At 44.0% G+C, this 25,691-nt stretch overlaps 1 protein-coding gene across 1 annotated transcript in view; it reads left to right on the top strand.

Moving 5' to 3' along the window:
- DOCK11 (dedicator of cytokinesis 11) overlaps positions 1-25,691 on the top strand; it is a 280,134-nt gene that overhangs the window by 5,283 nt on the left and 249,160 nt on the right. The window contains exon 2 of the mRNA XM_006872109.1: positions 2,274-2,437. Within this exon, the coding sequence (XP_006872171.1) occupies positions 2,336-2,437 (102 nt within the window). The 5' untranslated portion in view covers positions 2,274-2,335. The remainder of the gene's footprint in view (positions 1-2,273; positions 2,438-25,691) is intronic.

The raw sequence follows: 25,691 nt of genomic DNA, 5'->3' as shown, positions 1-25,691 counted from the left end.
GGGGGGGGGAGGGGCAGGGGAGGGGGAAAGAGGAGGACAGCTCAGAGGTGGCCCTGGCCATCTCCTTTTATCAAGGTGTTGTTAAAACTTTCCCAGGAGGTCTCCTCCTACACTTGCCTCTTATATCCCACTGACCCAAACAGAAGTGTGAGTCTAGAGCATCCGCCAGTAAAGAAGAATGAGATGATCATGTTTTGTTTTAACCAGTTCATCACTTGGACCTGGGTAGACTTCCCTAAGCCTTTAGGCTCTGCCCATAACTGGAGCAAATCTGTGTTCTCTTGTTGTTGTTGTTAAGAAGTCAGTTCCAACTCATAGCAACCCTGTATAAGGTTTCTAAGGAGCAGCTGGTGAGTTTGAACCATCAACCTTGTGGTTAACATACCAGTGCTGATCCTATAGTGCCATATATTATGGCTGTAGTGAAAGTGATCAACAGAGCAGGTCACACAAACATAGGGCATGATTCCATGCTGACACATCTACATTCAAAATTCAACAATTGTATATGTGGTACAATACCTCTGCTTTAGAGGCCTCTCTGGTTCCAGATCCTCTATGCACCTCCATCTGGCTTTATTAGGACTAATAGGATGACTGCCAAAATAGGTTTGCTGCTAAATTGCTGTTAGTTGCTATTGAATAAATTCGAACTCATGGTGACCCCCATGTGGGGCACAGCAGAACTGCTCCATAGAGTTTTCAAGGCACTGAGTGATATTTTAGAGGCAGATCCCCAGGCTTGACTTCCAAGGTGCCTCTGGGAACTTGACTGTTTATGGCCCTAGAAGCCTTTGCTCTTAAGTGGTGGTGGTAGTGTTGATGGTGGTTGCCCTATAAGCCAATTTCAACTCACAGTGATACTATGTGCGCAGTTTACAACTACTCCACAGGGTTTCCAAGGTTGTGACCTTTTGAAAACAGACCTCTGGGTGGATTCCAAACACACTATTTCTTAGCCTTTGGGCTACTAAGAGACTTGGTCTTTTTCTGGGTTTACAGAAACCCTTGTTTCCATAACAAAATCCTATATGTAAGTGTCACTACTGGGTCCTTGAAGTTGGAAAAAGTGTCCTATGACAGAGGTAGGAATGCTCTGAATTTTCCCAAAAAGAATGGCTCATTTTGAAACTGCAAGCAAATGAAGGAACCAGAAACTTTAGAAGTCAATGGAGCCTCTAGCTTTGGCTTTGAGGAGGTTCTACAATATCAGTCCCTTTCTTATTTCTGGCTTAAAGATGCCTATTTTACACCTAGTTAGTTAGAGGTTCTCTGATTCTTGGGAAACAGTTTCTTGGAAGGTGAAGACGATAAAGAAAGAAGTAGGAAACGAAGAGGTGATTGCTGGGTACCTATAAAATCCCCTAGAAGACTGGTCCTTCAAACCTTCAGATGGGATTCCGGATGCGGCCGCCACGCCTCCCGCGGTCCCTGCCCCCAGGCTCAGGCCCCACCACGCAGCTCACACCCACCACGGGCAGGGAGGCTGCTCCAGTGAGTTCATATTTCTCAAAGCCAGCTCTCTTCCCGAGGTTGTCCGCGCGAGGAAGACCCATTGGATAAAGAAAACGGGGTGGCCAAGGAGAGGACCCTGGAGAGGTGTCCAGGCCAGCAAACTGCTCTCCCTCCTTCAACACACAAGCGACCCTTCCCCAGCTGAAGCACACAATAGGCGGTCGCTCCACGTTGTTTCCCAGCCCCTCACCGCTTGGGCTCCGGGCGGGTGGAGGGTGATGGCAGGGGGTGGGCGGTGGATGAGAGAGTTCTCCAGCCCTCCTGCAGACTCTTCAGTCTCTGGGAACTGGAGAGGAGCATTGAGCTAGAGCCCGCCCCACTCTTGGGGACATTTCATTACCACCACTTTCACCCCCGCCTCCCCAAAAAATTTTAAAAAGAAAAAGCAATAGACAGATCTCCCTCCCGGATGAGGCTGCACCAGTAACATCAGCTGCAGGCGGAGCCCTAGCGGTTGCCACACTTCCCCTCCTCCCTCGTGACCCTCGCCCCCCCCACCCATCCTCCCTCCCCTTCAACACACCCTTCCAACCGGACACACCCTCCTGCTCCAGCTAGTAGCGCTCGGAGCTCAGCCCTTGAAGGGAGGGAGGCTCCACCGCTGCCGCCGCCACTGAGGGGCAGGAGAGCGAGCCAGCGAGGGAGCGCAGCGATAAAAGGAGTGAAGGCGGGAGGAGGGCAGAGCAGCCTTGGGCGGGAGGAGGAGCGGGGACGCCGAGTGCGATGTGGCCCGCTGGCCGGCGAGTAAACAGAGGGAGCTGCGGTGGCCGCCGGGGCCCGGGGCAGTGAGTGCGCCAGCTGAGACCTGCCCGCCGCTGCCATGGCTGAAGTGCGCAAATTCACTAAGCGGCTCAGCAAGCCCGGCACAGCGGCCGAGCTTCGGCAGAGCGTGTCGGAGGCCGTGCGGAGCTCTGTGGTGCTGGTGAGTAACTGGGGGCTGGGGAGTTCCAAAGGGACAGCGTTCCTGGCCAAAGCCATGGGGGTCGCTGGCCGCGCGGGGGGAGGGGGGGGGACGCGAGGCGCTGCGTGCGCTCTTTCTCCGCTCCAGTAAGTTTGCGCACAGCCGGCCGCTTGTGGGGGTCCAGTCCCCGGAGGCCGATGACAGCTCTTGGACCGCGGGGCATGGCGGAGGCGCGAGCGGGACTGGGCGCGGGCGACAGCGGGGGCGGGGGAGGAGGATCGGAGCCGGGGGCCGGGACGCGGATGTTAAGTGACAGAGCGGACCTCGCGCTGCCCTGGACCGGGCACAAAGCTGGAGACGTGGGCACGCACGAGATCCGGAGTCCCTCCTCAAAGGCACCTGAGGCAGCCTGAGCGGAAAGATGCGATGAGCGTTTTGGCACAGACATATATGCGCACGCACAGACACACCGTGTACACACAAAAAAGAACCCCACCCAAAAAGCCCCGGGCGCCCCAGCTCTGGCGGGCGGTGAGAACAGAGGAAGCTGAGCGACTTCCTCCTGCTACTGGGGAGAGAAAGGGAGAGAAAGGGTGCTGCTGTGAAGAGAGGGAATAGAAACAACGGCTTCTGGGGGCTAGTGGGGCGCGGGGCCGACCGCCTCAGTGTGAGGGTGTCACTTGGGATCCTGGAGCTCTCCAGCGCGAGGAGATGGGGCTTGGAAAGGGATGGGTGCAAGTGCAGAGATGGCAGGGTTTGGGGTCAGAGCCCTATTGCACAGGGCTGGGGGTACCTCTGAAGCCAGCAGGGCTGGGGGATGGGAATTGGAAAGCACACTGACCCCCAGGGAGCCCTTCCATCACCACCCCCACTAGCTTCTTTTAGATTGTCTGGATGAAGACAAGAGGGAAGCGGATGGGTGCTAACAGGCACCTGCCCCTTTCTCCTTGATTTCAAGCCCCTCTGCCAATTTCCCGGACTAGAGAACAAACTGTAAACAAGCAATCGAGCTGATTAATTAGCGTTTGTTTTATTACTTTTTTTTTCTTTTTTGTGTCTCTTCCCCACTACCTCCCTCTTCCATCATGCTGTTTGCCTTGTTTAAATTTCACCATTTGAGAGAGAATCTTTTTGTTAAAACAACTTGTCACTGAAAGGAAACTTCACAGCTTTTCCTTGTAATTTTTCTGTTGATCTTGTAGAATTGGCAATAAAACCAACATTAAAGGGAGGTCAAGGGCCTGCTCCCAACAGTGGGGAAAGTTGACATTAGTGGGAGTTCTGGAAGAAGATCAAACGTAAAATATGTACCTTTGAGATAAAGATCTGATCATTAATAGCAACAACTGTGCAAAACCAACGGACTTTAAAGCCATCTCTCTATCCAGACCAGACCCTTAAAAGTTTAATCCTGCTGATTAGGGGAGTGAAGCCCAGGCCTTTTATGTTATTTTAATGGATGTGTCTTATTGTGTGTTTTTCACTGTGATTTTGGAGTGGGGTCCTGCTGAGGTCACATTGGAACCTCACTTGTCATCACAGCCAGTAAAGAGAGGAAGGCATGCTGTGTTATTATTTTTTCTTGGGGGTGGGGGTGTTGGCATTTCTACCAGGACTCTCATCTTGGGTGATTGTTAGCAAGTGATTCATTCTGCCTAGCACAGGAAACATGTTTCCAAAATTCAAGAAAAAAAAATTTCCTGAGCAGAGGTGGCAGGCCTTCTGCCACATCATGTGTGTGTGTGGGGGGGATCCTTGAGAGGTGGACAGATGGTCTCATGAGAATAAATGGGATCTGGCCAACCTCCACTGAGATTTGACCAGCATTTGACCCACTACCTTCAGCAGCAAAAAGTGAACATTAGGATCTTTGTTCAGGTTTTTAGGTTTTAAAAAGAATTGTGTGCCACACAGGTGCAACTGCTTCGTCCTCACTGTTGCCTACAGGTGGTAAAGCTGGAAAAATTGTTCCTGTCAGAGGACTCTTATAGCAGATGCTGCCAACGGCCACTATGGTCTTGTCAATTTAGTCTACTTGGGGTCAAACTACTGATATTTAGTATTTACACCACGCAATGCAGATATTTATTTCTTAGTCTGGGAGGTAATCCGCACTGAAATGCTGGGAACTGGGAGAAACATTCTACTACTTGAAAGCAGTCAAGATCTCTTGGGCCCCTTTTATGTGTAAGACTTAATGGTACATGCCATATCATTATAAATCAATGTGCATGACATTTTCTTTGTTACTTTTCATTAGTTCTGACCTGGATTGTGCGTGTATGTCTGTTCATGTGTGTGTATCAATAGGACAACCACACAATGCACACAAATCCATTTTAGATTATTCATAGCACCTTTGTGAATGCTATTTTTAAGCAGTTGAATCAACAAGAAATAATAAAACTCTTAAATGGAATATCTCTGCTCTTAAATGATGCTCTTTCTTAACCCCCTCCTTCACTGACACAAAGAGCAGTTCTACAAAGTTAGCAAAGCCTGGGTGTCTGCAGAGAGCGAGGAAACCATGTCACAGCTGCTGTCATAACTTCTGACTCTGTTCTGACTTAAGCCCCACAGTGTTTACTAGAGACAGCTGAAGCAGAATTTACACTTACTGCTATCAACCTGAGATACATCACATTAGGGCTTCAATATGAGATGGTTTCATGCCTGCAGCAGGTCAAGTTGTCCTCTGGGGTATCTCTCCCCAGAACTTGGAAAACCCACTAAGCTGAGCAAATAAATACACAGTAGTTCCTGTTTAGGATTTCTTTTTTCTTCTTTTATTACAATCATGTTGACATGTTGCTAACATCATTCAGTTTTTGCACAGTGTTGGAAAAAAATCAGAAGGCCTGGGCTATTTATAGCATGTATTTCATTGAGTCTTTAGTTCTTCCATGAATCTACTCACTACATAATGAAGCAGACAGAGACTGTTTCATTGCTGCGTTTTCCTGTAAGCTCAGCATTTTTTTTTTTTTTTAGGAAGGTCAGTTTTAACCCATAGAAAGGAGTAATTATCAGAATGAATCACCACTGGCAAATATTTTTCGAGACAGGGTTGGAGAGGAATCCATGTATCATAACTTGAAAATGTATGTGATTAATGGATACAGATACCTGCTTAAGATGCAGAGTTTTAACACTTTTTTGGTTATAATTCAGGATATAGCTTTTTTGCCCTTCAGGAGGAATAAAAGCGTTTTAATAAGCCTGCTATATTATGGCAGTCAGACTGGGCAAGTCGCCGTTTGTTATGTTGTGTGTTGTGGATTCTGACTCATAACGACCCTATAGGACACAGTAGGGTTTGCAAGGCTGTAAATTTTTGTAGGAGCAGGGAGCCATTGGGAAGATTTGAACCCTATGAGTATTGTTTGGCAGCTGAGCTAGGGTTCCTGGAATGTTGCCTAAACTCACTGTCATTGAAATTGGTTCTGACTCTATAGCAACCCTGTATAGGGTTGTGGAGGCTGTAAGTCTTGATGGGAGCAGAAAGCCTCATCTTCCTGATCAGTAGGTTTGAACTGCTGACTTTGTGCTTAGCAGTCTAGTATTTATCCTACAGTGCCACCAGGGCTCCTTGGAAAGTCTCCTAGTAGGTGTTTTAGTACTTTTTGCTGCTGCAGAATTTACCCTTGGAACCTTTTACATCAAGAAAGAATTGCTAGAGATTACAGGTTATAGCCCCTTGAGGCAGGCTAATGCTTGCAGTGGCCCCTGGCTAGCTAGCATTGCTCAGGTTTCACATGCTAATGGGAAAAGCTCTCTACAAGCTGAGAAAGGCTAGAAAGTGTGTGCAGCTGTTGACCCCCCTCCCCAACCACCTTTTCAAGGAATGCTTGTTATGTTCAAATTCAGGGAAGGACTGGAAAGAAATGGCTATTCTGCTCCCTCCAAGGAGAATTTGTGGAAAGTACGTAATAAAGTCAAATCCCACAGCTGCTTCTGTTGGTGGTGGTATGCCGTGGAGTCGGTCCAACCCATAGCGACCCTGTATAGGGTTTCTGAGGAGCAGCTGGTGAGCTTGAACCACCGACTTTGCAGTTCAAATGGCTTTGCAGTCTGGCGCTTTAACCCACAGTGCCACACCAGAAGGTGCAGATTTACACTGAGAAAAGCCCTGTTTCAAGTCTGCTTCAGATAGTGGTTCATCTCTGAATGAGCTAAGTCAGGAGAGACATTGTATTCTTTATGCATATAATGTGTACGTTTTAGATATATATTGCAAACCCTTGCTCGTTAGTTTCCTAAGAGTGTTAATTGTGTTATAAGCATGTGCATGCTACTTACATTAAATGCAAAAAAAAAAAAATATATATATATATGATAGCCTCAGTGTTGGCCCCTAAACATGAATAAACTCACTACGTCTGTGGACTTCTCTATGTTAGTGGTGGTTATGTGTGTGGAGTTGGTTCTGACTCACAGTGACCCTGTGTGTGTGTGTATTATGGGAGCAGATAGCCAAGTATCTGCTAACACATGTACATGTCAGTTGTTAATGGAGTTAGCTCCAACTCCAGGGGAAGTGATGTGCCTGGTTCAGTGCTATCTTCACTGTGGTTGCTATATTTGAGTCCATTGTCCCATTACATCGTGTCTTTTGAGTGCCTTCCAACTTAGGGGGCTGGTCTTCCAGCACTGTATAGCGGACAGTATCCTGCTGTGATCCATGTGGTTTTCACTAGCTAATTTTCTGAATTAGATCACCAGGTCTTTCTTCTTTGTCTTAGTCTGGGAGCTCCTCTAAAACCTGTCTACCATGGAAGACCCTTGTGGTATTTGAAATGCCAGTGCATCATAGCACCATGTAAGCCATCACAGTATGACAAACTGACAGACGGGAAGTGGATGCGTATATATACATACATGAAAATATACACATTGAAACAAATATACTAACTTAAAAAAATTATTTTGCACTTATCAATGTATTGTGAGCCTATCTTCATGTCAATTTATTTAAACCTACATAATCATGTTTAATGACTATCAGAATTTCCATTACGTATGTGTCATTGGTGGTGGTAGTGGTACTGTTGAGTTGGTTCTGACTCATAGCGACCCTGTACAGGATTTCCAAGGAGTGACTGGTGGATTTGAACTGCTGACCTTGTGGTTAGCACTCTAGTGCTTGTCCTACAGTGCCACATCCAAGACTCTCTGCCATTGGTAGTTGTGGTTGGTAAGTGCCAAGGAGTTAGTTCCGACTCATAATTTAGGGTTTCCAAGAAGCAGCTGGTGGGTTTGAACCGCTACCTTGAGGTTAGCAGTCAGGTGCTTATCCTGTAGTGCCACACTACCAATGGTATTTCTTGATATTTTGACGTTTTTAAATTTTGTGATGTCATAAACATGAACTGTCCAATACGATAGCCATTAGCCACAGGTGGGAGTCCTGGACTTCAGGTCAGTTTGAACAGCAAGGTGGGTGGTTCAAACTCACCAGCCACTCCTTGGAAACCCTCTCTATACGGGGTTGCTATGAGTCAGAACCAGCTGGATGGCACTTAACAAGAACAACAACAGTTACATATGACTATTTGAATTTAAATGAGTTTGAAAAAAAATCACTTTGACAGTTATAGTTGGCACATTGCAAGTGTACAGGAGACACAAGTGGCTAGTGACTACCGTATTGGACAGCATAGATGTAGAACATTTTTGCCATCCCAGAAAGTTTGTTGGGAAGGCACCATTACAAATGTGAATGAAATGACCATCTTTGACCAGGTATTTTCAGACTTCATCGATTGTTGCTTTAGATCGATTCCTAGCAATGAAATTGCTTACTCAAAACTTCGACACCATTTTTGTTTTTAAAATTCCTATTAAACATTCTATTAAATTGCTCTGCAGAAAAATATCCATTGACTTTTCCACCAGCAGAGTATGGTGGTGGGCAGTATGCAGTAGAGTCAGTTCTGACCCGTAGTGACCCTGCATAGGATTTCCAAGGCTATAAATCTTTACGGGAGCAGAAAGCCTATCTTTCTCCTGTAGAACAGTGGGTAATTTCAAACTGCTGACTTTGAGGTTAGCAGCCCAACTAGTAAGCACTACACTACCAGAGCTCTTTCCAGCAGAGTATACAGGCGTTCATTTTCCCTCTCCCATGCCAACACAGAGTATTAATATTTTTTAGTCTTAGCAATCTGATAGGAGATATATCACTATTCTAATTTCCATTGCTTTGAAATTGAATGTTTTTTCATATGTTAACTAACCCTTCATATTTCTTTTTTTGAGGGTTCCTGTGAACCATTTTACAGACGTAATCCCTTGTCTGTAGTTCTTACAGTAACGGGCTCCACCCCCAAGATTCTGTTTCACTATGCCTAGGGTGGGACCAGGCATCTATATTTTTAAAAGGCCACCCTAGGTGATTCTGCTGTGCACAAAACCGCTGATCGACACCAATTGCTCACTTAAAGCAAGAATGTCCTTTACATGATGAGTTAGCTTGTCCTTACACAGTCTAGTCTGTTAGAAGGCGCTGATAGCAAGGTTCTTGAACTGAAATTTACTCTTAAGATTCGCCATGGGCTAGGCCGAACTCTGCTATTCGGAGTCACACACAATATGTTTGCTTCCTCTAGTTCACATGACAACCCTTCAAATATTTGAAAACAGCCACCATGTCATTTTAAAATTCACTCTTCACAAGGCCACGGCCTCTTCACTTCTTTCCTTCATTCCTCACATGACTTGCTTCCAAGATTCTTCACCACCATGGTCATCCTCTTTGGGCTCTTTTCCAAGTTTTCAGGGTCCTACTTAAAATGTGAGATGTAGAAACATAGGTTCTGGAGTCAGACCTGGGTTTGAATCTGATCTGTGCCCTCTGCTTGCATTGTGAACTGAGGCTAGTAACTCGATCCCATTTTCCTCATCGGTGAAATGAAGAGAAATGGTCGTACCTACCTCATAGGGTTGTGAGGATTAAGTGTCTGATGTATGAGCGCTTCATAACAGTTCAAAAAAGAGATCTGGTGAAGTGCAAACAGCATTCTATGGACAATCACACAATACAATGTGGGGATGTGTCTTTCCCATTCTGGATTAGAACTTAAGATGAATGTCCAAAAGTCAGGGACTGTGGGCTCATCTTATTCCCAGTGCTTCCCATAGTGCCCAGAACGCAGTAGGCACTCAGGAATTGTTTTGTGGGGAAAAACAAAACAAAACACTGGGCATTGATCTGTAGAGTGGTTGAGTGTTGGGAAAAGAGAGTGGAGGCGATAAAGCTAGTTTATATTTATGAAAGATCACAGAAAAATGCCACAGTCTTTTAATTTCATTTTTCTACAAAGATTTTGAAGTCCCCTCAAGTTTGTGGAAAAATGGCATTGAAAAATAATGACATTATCCCATCCATGTTTTGAAGTTTCCTCTTCAGGACAGGAGAGAGCTAGCCAAGACTTTACCAGGTCGTGAGAAAGGAGATAAGCAGCAAGATGTAAGAGACATCAAATCAAAAGGATTTAGTGACCCTTAAGGAGCTCTGGTAGCGTAGTGGTTACGAATCGGGCTGCGAACCTTAAGGTCAGCGGTTCGAAACTACCAGCTGCTCCGCGGGAGAAAGATGAGGCTTTCTACTCCCATAAAGATTTACACCCTCGGAAACCCTGTACAGGGTCGCTATGGGTCGGAACCGACTCGATGGCACATAACAACAACAACAAAGGCAGGGAAGGGAGAGAGAGAGAGAGAGCACAACAGGATGATAAACAACTTTGAGGTTTCTCAGATTAGGTGAACTGGAGGAAGAGTGTTTGGTGAGAGAGGAAAGGAAAAGAAGATGAACAGCTGTCAACTGAGAGATTGTTAGTTAAGCAAGCCGGTGGAGAGAACGTTCTAGGAGAAGACTGAGCATGTAGGGTTGTGTCTTGGCAAAGACTATGGTTCTTGAGGGCACAGAGGAAAAGTGTTCCAACTGGAATCAGGAAATGGAGGAAGAGCCAAGAAAGGGCCAGGGCTGAGTGGACAGAAGTGAGATTGCCAGTGACCTTAGCTGATTGAAGAGGTTTACACCTTTGGGGGTGATTAGGGAAGTGGGAGGCAGGGTGTGCAGAAATGATCTGGAGGCCAGCCCCAGAATTCCAGTCAGAATGGTGATGGAAAGTTAGTTCCAGGGTCTGAAAGGAGCCAGAACTGTAACTGCCTTAGCCAAGCAGTGGTGCTGAGGGGACTGACTGAAGAGTCTCCTTTCCCAGGAGCCTGCTGCTGTTTTGAAGTGCCACAGAGTCGGTTCTGACCCATAGCGACCCTGTACTACAGGGTTTCCAAGGAGCGGTTGGTGGTTTTGAACTGCCAACCTTGTGTTCAGACCGACCTTGTGGTCCAGTACTTTATCCTAACGCTATACCAGATTGTTGTTGTTGTGAAATGCTGTTGAGTTGGTTCCGACCCATAGCGACCCTGTATAGTATTTCCGAGGAGAAGCTGGTGAGCTTGAACTGCCAACTTTGCAGTTCAAATGGCTTTGCAGTCTGGTGCATTAACCCACAGTGCCACACCAGGACTCCACACCAGATTAGATGTATGCAAATAACCCAAAATAGAAAAGATAGGAGGCAAGTGCTTCTCCTTCTGTCTTCAGTTAGTGTTACATCATCTCTTGACTTCCCTACTCGAAAGCTTTTTTTTTTTTTTTTTTAATGTGGCCCTGTATGGTTTTTCAAGATTTTGGACCTCTCTGGGTTGAACAAGGTGAGAAAGGCCTTTACGACACTAATGAATATTGTTAATCTTGACCAAGAAGATGACAGAATACAGCACTTTTCACATTTATTTGCCTCCAGAATCTTTTTATTTATGAAAGTGAGGTTAATAAAGGATAACATCTATATATCACAATTAACAGTGAGAAAACCCTATGTGAGGCATGTTGGCATTCCCTTGCTTGACCTCTGTGGGCCATAAAATATGTTTGCTGCTCTCCTAAATTCCTGGTTCTGTACTGCAGGAACCACCTTTGCTTATCTGTCAGAATTTATTTCAGAGAAATCAAATTCTTGATTTTGCTTTCTCCTGAGATACAGAATTGTCAGCAAAACATGTTATGAATGTATTCGTTCTTTTGTTTTTACAACCCAGGCCACTAGAAACCACAGGGGGCGGGGGCGGGGGCGGGGACGGGGAGGAGGTATAGCCATTTCTCCTTTTCTGTAAACCCTAAGGGTAATTTCATAGTTTTTCTCTCTGGGATTTAGATCTCGTGATTTCCTTTAGCTTTGCTCACCACGAGTCCAGAGGAATTCATGGATGATGCTGGGCTGTCATTTATATCAACCGAAAGTCCTGGTGTAGCGCTATGGGTTAATGTGCCAGACTGCAAAGCCATTTGAACTGCAAGGTTGGCGGTTCAAGCTCACCAGCTGCTCCTTCAGAAACCCTACACAGGGTCACTATGGGTTGGAACCACTTAACAACAGCAAAGCCTTTTGGATTCTTACAGGGCCCCACCCTAGAGGCTCCCAAAGAAGTAACAGGACTGGGGCAAAGGGACAGCGTCATTTAGTTGCCAGTGCCTGTACGCCCTGCCTGGAGCTGAGTGGTTAAGAGCATTGGCTCCTGGAAACACACTGCCCTAGTTCAAAGTTCAGTTCTGTTCTTACTAGCTGTGTGACCTTGAGCAAGTTATTTAACCTTCTTGTGCCTGAGTAACCTCCTCTTCAGCTTCTTGAAAGTCTTAAACGACTATAGCACTCATTTTCTCAGGCAGATGTGTTAAAAGTCAACAGACCAAAAAAAAGTAAATGGGCAGAAGGGAAGCAGGTACTCTTGCCTTTTAATTTCCTTGTTCCAAGTCTTGCCCCAAAGGGCAAACTGTGTGTCTAAGCCAAGAATCATACTCTTCCTGGAAGACTTTCCTTTCCGTAAGGCTCTTCGTAATATCAGTTCTAGCCTGACTTAGACATCCTGAGAAGCCTGGTGGATGTGAGATAGGACTCTGGGTTTTTGACAATTCCTGTCTTCATGCTAGTCTGACTAGTAAATGGGAAGACGAGAGCCCGAATGGGGCAAGAGTGCTCATCTTAAACCTGAGGTGAAGGCCCTCTAGCCTGGGAAAGCTGTGGGTGTGGTTCGGTCAGGAGCACTCACCTTTATAACATTTAGACTGTTCAATGCAATTTACACAAAGGGATGGACGGACGAGAACCATGCTCCATATAAGAAAATAGAACTTTAGTGGTCTTTCCTTTCTCCCTCAAAACTTCATTGGCATCTCTTTCACTCATGAATCCCTACTTTTTAAAAGTTAAATGGGTATTTGAATATTACTTCTCCATGGAGAGAGAGAGAGCTCTAAGAAATGTCCATCAATAATGAATGAATGAATGAATTTTGGTACTTAGAACCAATGGACTATTACTCAGCCATAAAGAGAAATGAAGTCCTGATGCATACGATGACATGAATGAACCCTGAAAACATCATGCTGATTGAAATAACTCAGTCACAGGTCGCAGAGTGTATGATTCTACTTACTATATTGTTGCATATACAACACCCACGTAAACATCATGCACATGCATATGATACATTTAGTGCTCATAGGGAACTAACACGTGAAGAGTTTGCACAGTTTAGAAAAAAGTACACGTTATTTATACAAAAATGCAGTATATGAAATTTCTAGAATAGACAAATACAAAGAGACTAAAATGTAGTAATGGTTATAGGGAGGGGTGGAGAACTCATGGCGTATTGAGATTGAACTTCTTTTAAGAGCAATGAAAAAATTTGGAAACTGGTAGTGGGGGTGGTGACGAAAACAGAAATCATTATGAAACCATCAAGAACATAATCAGTGTCACTGAATTGTACATATAAAAAAAAACGTTAAATCAGCAAATGTTTGGTTATATGAAGGGGTTTCAAAAAGTCCATGGAAAAATTCCCTGATCTTTCAATTCCATTTTTTCAGTTAACTTTCTGAAGCCCTCGCATGTGTATTTTTAATACAATCAAGAAACATTTCAGATATTGTATTACAAAATCTAGTTTGGAAACATGTACTTTATTGGGAAATTTTAAAGCTTAAAAGTCTCCTAAGAAGTCAAGATACTTTGATATGCAGCTATTCTGGTTTTGGGACTCCTGGTGTGGCACTGTAGGATAAGCACTGGACTGTGAACCACAAGGTCAGCGGTTCAAGCCCACCAACTGCTCCTCAGAAACCGTGTACAGGGTCACTTATGGATCAGAATCAACTCGATGACATTGAGCAATGACAGCTTTAAGGAGCCCTGGTGGTGTAGTGGTTAAAATAAGCCCTCAGCTGCTGACCAGAGAGTTGGTAGTTTGAATCCACCAGTTAAAGATGTAGCCGTCTGCTCCCTAAAGACTTAACCTTACAAACCCTTATGGAGCAGTTCTGCTCTGTCCTATATGGTCGTTGTGGGTCAGAATCAATTCAATGGCAATGTGTTTATTTATTCTGGTTTTGTTAGAGCAGGCTAAAAAATACGTTCTATTAGATATAGTGTGACCCCAGGTTCCCAGCATAGTACATCCTATGGAAAACACGCCAACTATTCCAACGGCATGTGATTTACCTATTGTCTGAGTACAACCTCATACAAACGTGCCTAAATTGGCCAGAAATGATTTCCTACAATTCTTCTCTTTATTTTTATTGCTAATTGAGTTTATCATTCACAGGAAGTTATTTTTTTATTTACCTTTCTTGGCAGCTTATGTTGGGTCGCATATGTTTTAAGCTTCTGAGAAATGCTAGAAGATACTCTGACACTAGCTTCCTCCTCCTTACGTTGCTTTTCCTAATAATTGAAGTATTTTACTGGGTAAGATTTAACTAAGAAATCCAGTACTCTTCTAAGTCTCTGAGGCAGTAACTCGTCATTTGAAGTGTTTCAGTGAAGGACCAAATGTTCATCTTTATAGGCTGGCTCTAGAACATGCCTTAGAGTCGGTTCTGATTCACAGTGACTATGTGTAGGGTTACCGAGGAGCGGCTGGTGGATTTGAACCACCGACCTTGCGGTTAGCAGTCCAGGGCCTATCCTACAGTGCCACACCAGGACTCCAAAAGATGACTATATCTGGTGTTCTGGTGTGGCACTGTAGAATAAGCGCAGGACTGAAAGGTCAGTTTGAACCATAAGATTGGCGGTTCAGACTCACCAGCCACTCTTCGGAAACCCTATACCGAGTCTCTGTGGGTTTGAAACTGACTCAATGGCACTTAACAACAACAAAAATCTTCCAAAGAGGTAAAGATGCTGTTAGGTGTATAACCTTATGTGTCCTTAAACCAAAAACCAGTTCTGATTCATGGTGACCCCATGGATGGTGCAGATGGCTAATGCTCTCGACTTTAGACAGAAAGGTTAGAAGTTCAGTCAGCCTTGAGGTGCCTTGAAAGAAAGGCTTGGTGATCTACTTCTGTAAAATCAGCCTTTGGAAACCCTATGGAGCACAGGTTCATGTGTTCTTACATGGTCATTATTAAGGAGCCCAAATGCTGGCTTGGAGTCCTGGTATGGCGCTGCAGGATAATGCACTGGACTGCAAGGTCTATTTGAACCACGTGGTTGGAGCTTCAAGATCACCATCTGCTCCTTGGAAACCCTATACACAGTTGCTATGAGTCAGAACCAGTTCGATGGCACTTAAAAACAAACAAGTGGTGCTGTGAGTTAAGTATTGGATTGCTAACTCCCAGGTCTGTGGCTCAAGGCTACCAGCCACTCTGTGGGAGAAAGATGAGGCTATCTGCTCCTATAAAGATTGTTGTTAAGTGCCATCGAGTCGGTTTTGACCCATAGTGACCCTGTATAGGGTTTCCGAGGAGCAACTGGTGAACTTATATAGTCTCAAAAACCTTATATAGGGTTGCTGTGAATCAGAATTGACTCAATGGCAGTGGGCTATTAAATGCTTTAGGAGCTCTGGTAGCGTAGTGGTTACGAGTCAGTCTGCTAACATCAAGGTCAGCAGTTCAAAACTACCAGCCGTTTCGCAGGAGAAAGATGGACCTTTCTGCTCCCATAAAGATTTACAGCCTCAGAAACCCTTTATAGGATCGTTATGAGTCAGAACCAACTCCACGGCACATAATTACCACCACATTGCTTTCACCCTTGCTTTGTAAATGGGGAAACTGACATGATTTTCAGTGAGATGAGTAATGTGTCGTCCATATTTTATCAAATAACAAACAAGTAATGAAATCCAGGTGTCTTGATATTTGTACATCAGGAAAAGAGTGAGGAATTTTTGTTTGTATTTCATGATGATCTCCTCCCATTGGGAAATGTTTATTTCTAAACAAGTTTAGCTCTCATTCATGGGAAAGAAGGACGTAAGAACCAAAAAAGAGGGGTCGTCATGTTACAGAGAAATATGGGCAAGACAGTATAGCTATAGATCTTTCCTTGCCAAAGCAACCTAAGGATTTCCAGAGAACCCTTTGCAATTGATCATTCTTCCTTTCTTTGCTATTTAAATAACAATATGGGGGAAAAAAAGATCTTAGGCACACTGGATCTACAGAGATGCCTGGAATCATTTTCATGGAACTGTTTTAAAATTGTTTTTGAAGTGGACTAGTGCTGTCCAAAAATCACATATTTCTTCCCATACCTTTTATATTCCAAACCAAACCCAGTGTCATGGAGTTGATTATGACACATAGCGACTTTATAGGACAGAGAACTGCCCCATAGGGTGTCCTAGGCTATCAGTCTTCCCTGGAGCAGATAGCCTCATCTTTCTCCCGTGGAATGGTTGATAGATTCGGACTACAGACCTTTTTCTATTAGCCTGGTGTGTTTATGTTAAGCAGTTTCATTTTCCCACTTGAGACATTGCCAGTTTTGTGCTTTGCAGGATCTGCTGATACGGTGCTCATGGTGTGACTAGCAGAGTGCTACTGACGTGACCCATTGATGTTCCTAGGTTAACAAGTTTCTCGGGCATCGCTGCATTAAATGGCTTCCTAGAGACCCAAAGCAGTGAATACCACCTTCTAAGGTGCCTAACTTACCACCAAGTCCCGAGTCAAATGTTGCAAAAATTGAACTACATCATTATCTAAATGTCTCAGGGCCCAGGAGCCCTCTGTACGTGCAGCCAAGTGTTTCTGACATGCTCTATACCTTGGGCAACAGTTTCTCCCTGTGGATGGAACTTTGGAAGTGGGGGAAGGGGAGATTGTGCCTCCATTGCTATTAATCAGTTTGCCAATTTTCAGAGCAACTTTGTGTTGGCCTGCTTCTTCCAAAAACAAAAAAACAAACAACACGCCCCCCCCACCCTACAGCCACCCCAAACCCGATGCCCTTGAGTTCATTCTGAGTCCTAGCTATCCTACAGAACAAAGTAGAACTGCTCCTTAGGGTATCTGAAGCTGTATCTTTACAGGAGCACTGGTGGGTTTGAACCGTTGACCTTGAGGTTGGTTAACAGTCCAGTGCTTAACCCACTGCACCACCAGGGCTCTTTGGTCCTTCCGTTGTTGTTGTTGTTGTTGTTGTTAAGTGTCATTGAGTCAGTTTTGACACCCATAGCGACCCTGTCTAGGGTTTCCGAGGAGCAACTGGTGAGCTTGAACCGCCGACCTTGCATCAACCCACAGTGCCACAGCAGGCGACTCAGAATTGAATTCCATAAGGGTCCTCGCTTCAATTCTCTAATAACAAGCTCAGCTCCCTCTTCCTTTCTTCATGTCTTCTCTCTCTATGGAGCTCAGAGAGCAGCCCAGAAACATGTTGGCCGAAATGGGACAATGAGACTCATCATATTCAGAGTTCTGATTCTCAGCTCCAGTCATCCGGATGACTGGTTTTACCCAGTCTTTAAAATCCATTTCCAGACACCTGGTTTTTGTCTCATTTCCTTATACTGTTCGTTGTGTCATTGTCACAGTTAAAATGTCTCTGTTTTGATTCCCCAGTCCCATATCTAAACCCCTGCCTTGATTTTTCTGGCCAGTTGCCCTGTTTTCTCTAGGCATGAATTTTGGCCTTGGTGCTGGTGCTGCCCTGCCTCACACCATGACCATTTAACACCTTGAGCTCAGCAAAGTGGACCTGTGAATGGAGTGGGTGAGTGAGTGCTTAGAGAACTCAGGAGGCAGAGTGCCCAAGATGAGGCAGTTTCGCAAGGTGCCCTTCTGAAGTTGGCATTACAGTCACAGTGTATCTGTTTTCTAGGACGGCTGTCATAATAAATTGCCCCACACTTTATGTTTAAAACAACACACGTTGTATTCTCTACTAGTTTTGTAGGCCCCAAATCCAAAACAGGTGTCAGGGAGCTGAAATCAAGTAGCAGGATGACTGGTTCCTTTTGGAGGCTCTAGAGGAGAATCTGGTACTTTGCCATTTCCACCTGCTAGTGGAGTCCTGGTGTGCTAGGATAAACACTTGACCACAAGATTGGTTTAAACCACAGAGTTGGCAGCTCAAACTCGAGCCACTCCTCAGAAATCCTGTGTAGGGTTGATATGAGTTGGAACGGACTCGACAGCACTTAGCAGCAAGAGTTGCTCACAGCCCCGTCATCCATCTTCAGGTTAACAATGATTGATTGCTTCTGTCTCAGACCTCAACTTCCATCATTACTTCTCCTCCTCTGCCTCTGACCCTCTTGCTTCTGTCTTACACATATAAGGACCCTTGAAGTTATGTTGGCCAATTGGATTACCCCGGATCATCTCCCTATTACAAAATCCTTAACTTAGTCACAGCTGATTAAGTTAGCATCTGAGGGGGCTTCAAAAAGTTCATGGGGAATTTCCTGTATCTTTCACTAATGTTTTTCCTTGAACTTTTTGTAGCCCCCACATATTCACAGGTTCTGGAGACCCAGGCATATTTGATGGGGCATTATTTTGTCTCTACCACACAAGTCATTGCTATAGAGGTTAAGGGAGGGTGGAATACTATGGTCAGATGAGTTCCCAACATGGTGACTGACATTATATTGACATTGTTGAGACGGTTTCAATTCACAGCGACACTGCGTAGGATTTCTGAGGAGCAGCGCTGGTGAGTTTGAATCACCAACCTGGCAGTTCGAACCAAGCTTGTGGTCTAGCGCATTGCGCTGCAGTACCATACCACGGGGAGGAGAAATGGACCTCCGACTGCTGTGAAGCTAGGAACTCGGTGCAGAAGTCTTCACAGAATTTGAACGAAAGTAGTGCAGTCCTTTTTGAGCAGTTTTGATGGAAAGAGAGGGGCACAGATTTGCAGTCTGCAATTGCAATTTGGATATTTTAAAAAATTCTTCATAATTGAAATTATATTTCCACACAGAACGCCTTCAGTCTGGAGATCTTGCAGTGGGCACTGCTTCCAGACTTGAGGTGTGTCAGGGATTCAAACTGGCCAGACTCTTAGCAGGCACCTAGCCAGCTCAAGCTCAGGCCTCTGGAATTTTCCACCCTCAACTAAAGAAAAGAGCCAACAGGGGTATGTGTGTCTTTAAAAGAGAAAGTGATGATTTCACATCACAGAGAATAACTAGTTAGCTGACAAGCTCTAAGACACCCCTCAGGAGACCTGTGTGAGGTGCTTTACCAGTCCTGAAGGTCAAGTTAGACTAGGCAAGGCCTTCTGACATCGTCAAAGTAATTGCAGACTCCCTTCCCAGAAATGGGTTTCAAAAGCACATGGTTGGAAAAGCAGAGAGAAAAAGGACTGGAATGTCTCTTAGTTCCTTCGGGGTTTGTGGTTATTTCAGTTGAGAGAGAAACTGAAACTTCCTCTCTCCACTAAACCCATTCACTGTCATCTTAGAGACAAATACTGGAAAAGCTTCCTGGCTGATCACATTTGCAGCAAACCTCCTCATACTGGCCAGCATAATATCACTGATGATCTGATGGCAGAGAGCTTTGCTGCCCTGAAGAAGAAGAAGCACTCTATCAGAGATGTGGATTGCAGTTTCTATTTTTACATCAATTCTGATTGGCCATGGCCATATTTCCCATAAACCCTTAGAGCATTCATCTGCCTGTTGTAATGTACTGAAAATCATTATGTCTAAATAATCTATGTTGTTGTTGTTAAGTGCCGTCAAGTCGGTTCCGACTCATAGTGACCCTGTACAGGGTTTCCGAGGGTGTAAATCTTTATGGGAGTAGCAAGCCTCATCTTTCTCCCGCGGAGCGGCTGGTAGTTTCGAACCGCTGACCTTAAGGTTCGCAGCCCGATTCGTAACCACTACGCTACCAGAGCTATAGAGAAACCTCTATATACATTCACCATAGTCACTTTTCACCTGTTCCTTTCTTCCTTTTGTTTTTCTCAGTAAGAATTCTAATGGTCCTTAAAAGGGCACTTCAATGTAAGCATTCAGATGTCTTTCTGAATGTAATATAGTTTTTAAATGTGATGTATTTATACTTTTACCTAGTTCCTATTAATTTATAAAATGTTGTTGTTGTGTCATTGAGTCAGTTCTGACCCATAGTGTCTCTGTATAGATTTTTCCATGGAGTGGCTGGTGAGCTTGAACTCCTGACCTGGTGTTTCAAAACGAGTTTGCAGCCCAGCACATTAACCTTACAGTGCCACACCAGGATGCCTTATAAAATATTGTTGTTGTTAAGTGCTGTCGAGTCGATTCCGACCCATAGCGATCCTGTACAGGGTTTCCGAGGGTGTAAATCCTTACGGGAGTAGAAAGCCTCATCTTTCTCCCGCGGAGCGGCTGGTAGTTTCGAACCACTACGCTACCAGAGCGTATTAATTGTAGTTGTATTTAAATGTTCTTTAGAAGGTAGTACTTAATTTCTCCAAATTATAGATGCTTTTCTTTTAACCTGGCACTCAGACTTGTGTGTGTATATTCATGTTCTCTTGGGGTTTTCATTTTTCTACTGGTCCTTAGTGAACTTCATGGTTTATGGCTATTAGATGAACTTCTTTACAGAGTTGGTGTCTTAGAACCCTGGAACATCTGGGGCTGCGATATTGTGGAAAAGGAGCTAGAATGTGAGTGTTGTTGGAGAGTGTGCTGGAGAAAGGGAGCAAGGCATGCTGGGCTGCGGAGCCATGGCTGCAGGAACAGATAGATGCTTTCCTTGGTTTCATTCTAAAATCCCAAGGGAAGTGCTTTTAGAAATGTTGCTCCTTGAAAGTAGCGGAGAATCTATTTCCACTGATCTCCTGTTTAATGAATTCTATCTTCTTACGGTGAGGACTAGGGGGAGGCAAGACATGAACAGAGGGGACTCAAGATAAGAGTTAAGACAAAAGACAGGTTTTTTTTTGTTTTTTGTTTTTTTTACATAGAATAAGAAACCAGAGGTTAAAATGTGGCCAATATTTAATGAAGGAATCGGCATATGTTAAGACTCAAACTGGAAGAAATCAAATCCTGTAAAATGTGTTCTAGGCAAAATGGAGCAGTTTGGCTGAGACCAAAAGTGTAAGTAGACATTTATTTAGTGACTGGAAGCAGAAACACGCTATCAACTTTATATAATTGCAAGATCCCAAATCAGTTATAGGCACACCTTGGGTTTTTTTGTGCTTCACAGGTATTGTGTTTCTTACCAGTTGACGATTGGCCCCAATTCATGTTAAACCCCGTGCAAGACAAAAATGCTTCCCCATCCTGCACCATCCCCATGATTGGTTGTAGATCGGACTGTTGATGATCCATTGGGTTTTCATTGTATAATTTTCACAAGATTTCCAGGCCTTTTTCCTAGTCCATCTTAGTATGGAAGCTCCTCTAAAACCCATTTAGCATCACAGCACCACTAAAGGCTCCACTGACATATGAGGTGTTCTGACTGGACTCAAACCCTTGTCTCCTGCCTGGAAGGCAAGAATCGATTGCTGAACCACCATCAGCACTTCTGCCTTCAACTACCTCTTTCACCACTGGTTCTCCTTCTGGCTTTCCCCAACTGCTGCTCCTGGTATTTGCCTCTGCTCTGTCACCTTCCAGGCAAACCTTCTATATATCTGGTTCCCTGGTCCAATTCCACTATAACTCGCCCATAGCCAGCCCTTTACTTCTCCTTTTTATCATGCTCTAAGAACATCATTCTTCTCTGGGCAAGCTCCCACTCTCCCTTTCTCACCTTTTTCTCACTCACCTCTTCTTTCCCTCTCTCCTCAGTGTTTGCCCAAAATGTGTTCTCTATGGGACAGAGCCATCACTGCGGATCTTTTATTATTTTTCTTAACCTTTTCTTTAGCCAAGGATGGAAAATTCCAAAGGTATGAGCTAGTGGTGGCTGGATGCCTTTTCTGAAAATCCAATGACCCAGGCACCAAGGGAATCGCGTGGAACTACACATCTGGCAAGGTTGTTCTCTAAAATGGCCTGATTTGGGGTTTAGATCCAACTTTATCTATGGGATTAAGGAATCACCATGAAGAGGTTATGAAATGTAATAACTACAGAGCCCTGTTTTTGTCACTTTGTTTTTTATCCTGGGCTTAATTGGCAAAGAGTGGCCTTGGGCTTCCTATGACTTTCAAAAGTGAAACCTTTCACACAAGAGGCAAGTGAAGTTCTTGCAGCTCTAGTTAATGGAGGATCTTGCTTTGTCTGGATCATTATTTGTAGGAAAGCCAAAGCAACCTGAGTGGGCATCCTAGGGAATCGAAGTAGCTAATTGTTACTAGGTGGAGTTGAAGAGGTCTGGTCCACCCTCATATTTCTGATCTCCTCCCTGGAGAAATCATTTGGGCAGGATTTGTCCAGATAGCCTTTATAAAAAGTGTAAGTCAGAGTATACCCCAATCTTGACAGTAAGCAAAGCACTGATCATTTTGAAAGAGCTAGAAACAACCCACCATTCTGCCAGCTCTCAGGGAAGGGTGGGGGGAAATACCCAAATCTCCAAACCCATAAAAATACCAACTCCATCTTCATTGGCTCCAATTGAGCATCCAGCTTTCCCAGAGGGACCTTTTACCCATTAAGACCCTTCTCATTCTTGAATTCTTTTCTCCCACCCACCACATCCCTCCTTGTAACCTGTACTCTATTTCTAGTGCTGGCTGCATGCTTTCTCACCTCCATACTATTGCTTATATGGATTCTTTATCCTAGGAAACCCTTCCAGCTCTTTCTCTGCTTTAAGGGAATCTTATCTATCCTGTAGTTGTTGTTGTTGTTGTGAAGTACCGTTGAGTCGCTTCTGACCCATAGCGACCCTGTATAGGGTTTCCAAGGAGCGGCTGGTGAGCTTGAACCGCCGACCTTGCAGTCAAAGGGCTTTGCAGTCTGGCACATTAACCCACAGCGCCACACCAGGACTCCCTCTCCTGTAGAGCTCAGATTGAGTTGCCATGCCCTCTACAGTTCCCATCTCTCCCCCTCCCCCCATACACACACACTTGCTTTTGGATTAAATTGCTCCTTTTTTAGGTGTCGGGCCTTATACAGTATTCCTTTCCTAAGGCTGCTGTAACAAATTACCACAAACATGATAGTTTTAAAACAAAGCTTTAAACAAAATTTATTCTCTTAGCTCTGGAGACTAAAAGTCCAAAATTGGTATTAGTGTACCATGCTCCCTCCAGAGATGCAGGGGAGATAGCATTCTTTGAGTATTCCAGCTTGAGAGACTTGTGGACAGATCACACTAATTGCTGCCTGCATAGTCACACTGCCTTCTCTTCTGCCTGTGGCATATTTCTGCTTTCAGTCTCTTCTAAGGACCCTTGTGAGGACATGCAGGGTTTATCCAGATAATGCATGATAACCTCCCCACCTCATGGTCCTTATTTACAGCTGTAAAAACCCCTTTGCATTGAAAGGTAACATATATATTCATAGGCACTTTGTGGATTAGGGTGTGAGCATTTCCTAATCATGGTGGGGGGCATTTTTTAGCCTACCACGCTAGTTCTTTACTTTTTGAGAGGATTTCATTTTCTCATAGTTTTTAACAGCTTCTCTCATCCATTTGCCTCCTGGTGTGGAACTGTAGAATAAGCACTCAACCTCAGGGTCAGCAGTTCAAACTCACCAGCCTCTCCTCTGAAATCTTATACAGGGTTGCTTTGAGTTGGAATCAATTCAATGACACTTAACAACAACAAATCATCCATTAGAATGTAAATGCCTCAAGGAGCTAGCTGGAGAGTGGAAAGAGCTAATATATTTGAGTTTCAGAAGGGCCCACAGCTATTCCACTGACAATCAATGCTATCTTGAGCACGCTATTTAGCTTTTTGTAGCCTTTTTATACTCATTTGGGAAATAGAAATAATATTATCAACCTCCATGGACCTTGTGGAATTACTTATAACAACAACAACAGTTTGTTAGTGACCCTGTGCACAACAGAACAAAACACTGCCTGGTCCTGCGCTCGCCACACAATTGTTACGTTTGGCTACTGTGTGAATCCATCTTGTTGGGCATCTTCCTCTTTTTCACTGACCCTCCACTCTACCAGGCATGATGTCCTTCTCCAGGGACAGTTTCTTCCTGACAACATGTCCAAAGGACAAGAGGCTAAGTCTAGCCATCTTTGAATCTAAGGAATATTCTAGTTGTACTTTGTTTCTCATACTTTGGATATATGTATGGATCAGTCCCTAGAGAAGGACATCATGCTTGGTAAAGTAGAGGGTCAATGGAAAAGAGGAAGACCCTCAATGACATAGATTGGCACAGTGGCAACAGTAATGGGCTCAAATATAACGATTGTGAGGTTGATGCAGGACCGGGCAGTGTTTTGTTCTGTTGTGCATAAGGTACTGACTCAATGGCACCTAACACCAACAACAACTTCTTCCAACATAGATTTGTTTGTTCTTCTGGCAGTCCATGATACTTTCAATATTTGTACCCAGCACCATAATTCATATACATCATTTCTTCTATGGTCTTCCTTATTAATTGTCCAACTTTTGCATGCATATGAGATGATTGAAAATACCATGCTTGTGTCAGGTGCACTTTAGTCCTCAAAGTAGCATCTTTACTCTTGAACACTTTAAAGAGGTCTTGTGTAGCAGACTTGTCTAATGCAATATGTAATTTGATTTCTTGACTGCTGTATCCATGAGCATTGAATGTGGATCCAAGCAAAATGAAGTCTGATAACTTCAGTCTTTTCTCTGTTTATCATGATGTTGTTTATGTATATCAGTTGTGAGGATTTTCATTTTATTTACATTGAGGTGCAATCAATACCGAAGGCTGTGGTCTTTGGTCTTCATCAGTAAGTATTTCAAGTCCTCTCAGCAATCAAGGCATGTTGTTGATGAGTCTTCCTCCAATCTTGATGCCAAGTTCTTCATATAAGCCAGCTTCTTGGATTTTTTGCTCAATATCTAGTTGAATAAGTATGGTGATAGGATGCAACCCCAGAGCACTCCTTTTCTGATTTGAAACCATTCACTATCCCCTTATTCTGTTCAAATGGATTGCCTCATGGTACAGGTTTCTCATGAGCACAATAAAGTGTTCTGGAATACGCCAACATATTTAAACAACCTAAATTCTCACAAGTAGGGGATTGGGCAAATATGTATCTATACAACAGAAAACCATGCCACCATTCAGTTAAGATCTATATTTTTGGGGAAATGTTTTAGGTTATGGATCAATATGGAAAGCATATCCCATTTTTGTAAAATAATACACATTCAATATATGTGAATTTTGTTACAGAATCACTCTAAGGTCTAGGTTTTGTCATCTGTAAAATAAATATTATAATAATAGTATTTACCTCACAGGGTTTTTGTAAGAATTGAATAAAAAATACCACAGTAAAACATGTAGGATAATGTTTGGCACGTAGTAAGCATGGAATAAATGTTAGTCATTAGTGTTATTGTTTATATGTATTCTAAGAAAGCATTCTCAAAGGGTTTGTGTGCATGTGATGTCTGTGTGTATGTGTGTGTGTGTGTGTATAATGTGTATCTGGAGTCCTGGTATGACACTGTGGGGTAATGCGCTAGATTGCAAAGTCATTTTGAACTGCAAGGTCGGCAGTTCAAGCTCACTAGCTGCTCCTTGGAAACCCTATACAGGGTCGCTATGCATTGGAACCGACTCACGGCACTTAACAACAACAACGTGTATCTGTCAAGAAATTAAATGACATATACTGCATTAGGCGAATCTGCTGTACAAGACCTTTTAAAAGTGTTCAAGAGCAAAGATGTCAGTTTGAGGACTAAGATGCACCTACCCCCAAACCCCATGGTATTTTCAGTTGCTTCTTATGCACGTGAAAGTTGGACAGTGAATAAGAAAGACTGTAGAAGTATTAATGAATTTGAGCTATGGTGTTGGA

Source organism: Chrysochloris asiatica, unplaced genomic scaffold, assembly GCF_000296735.1.
Source record: "Chrysochloris asiatica unplaced genomic scaffold, ChrAsi1.0 scaffold00183, whole genome shotgun sequence".
Lineage (NCBI taxonomy): Eukaryota > Metazoa > Chordata > Mammalia > Afrosoricida > Chrysochloridae > Chrysochloris > Chrysochloris asiatica.
This window is presented reverse-complemented; position numbering and strand designations above follow the sequence as displayed.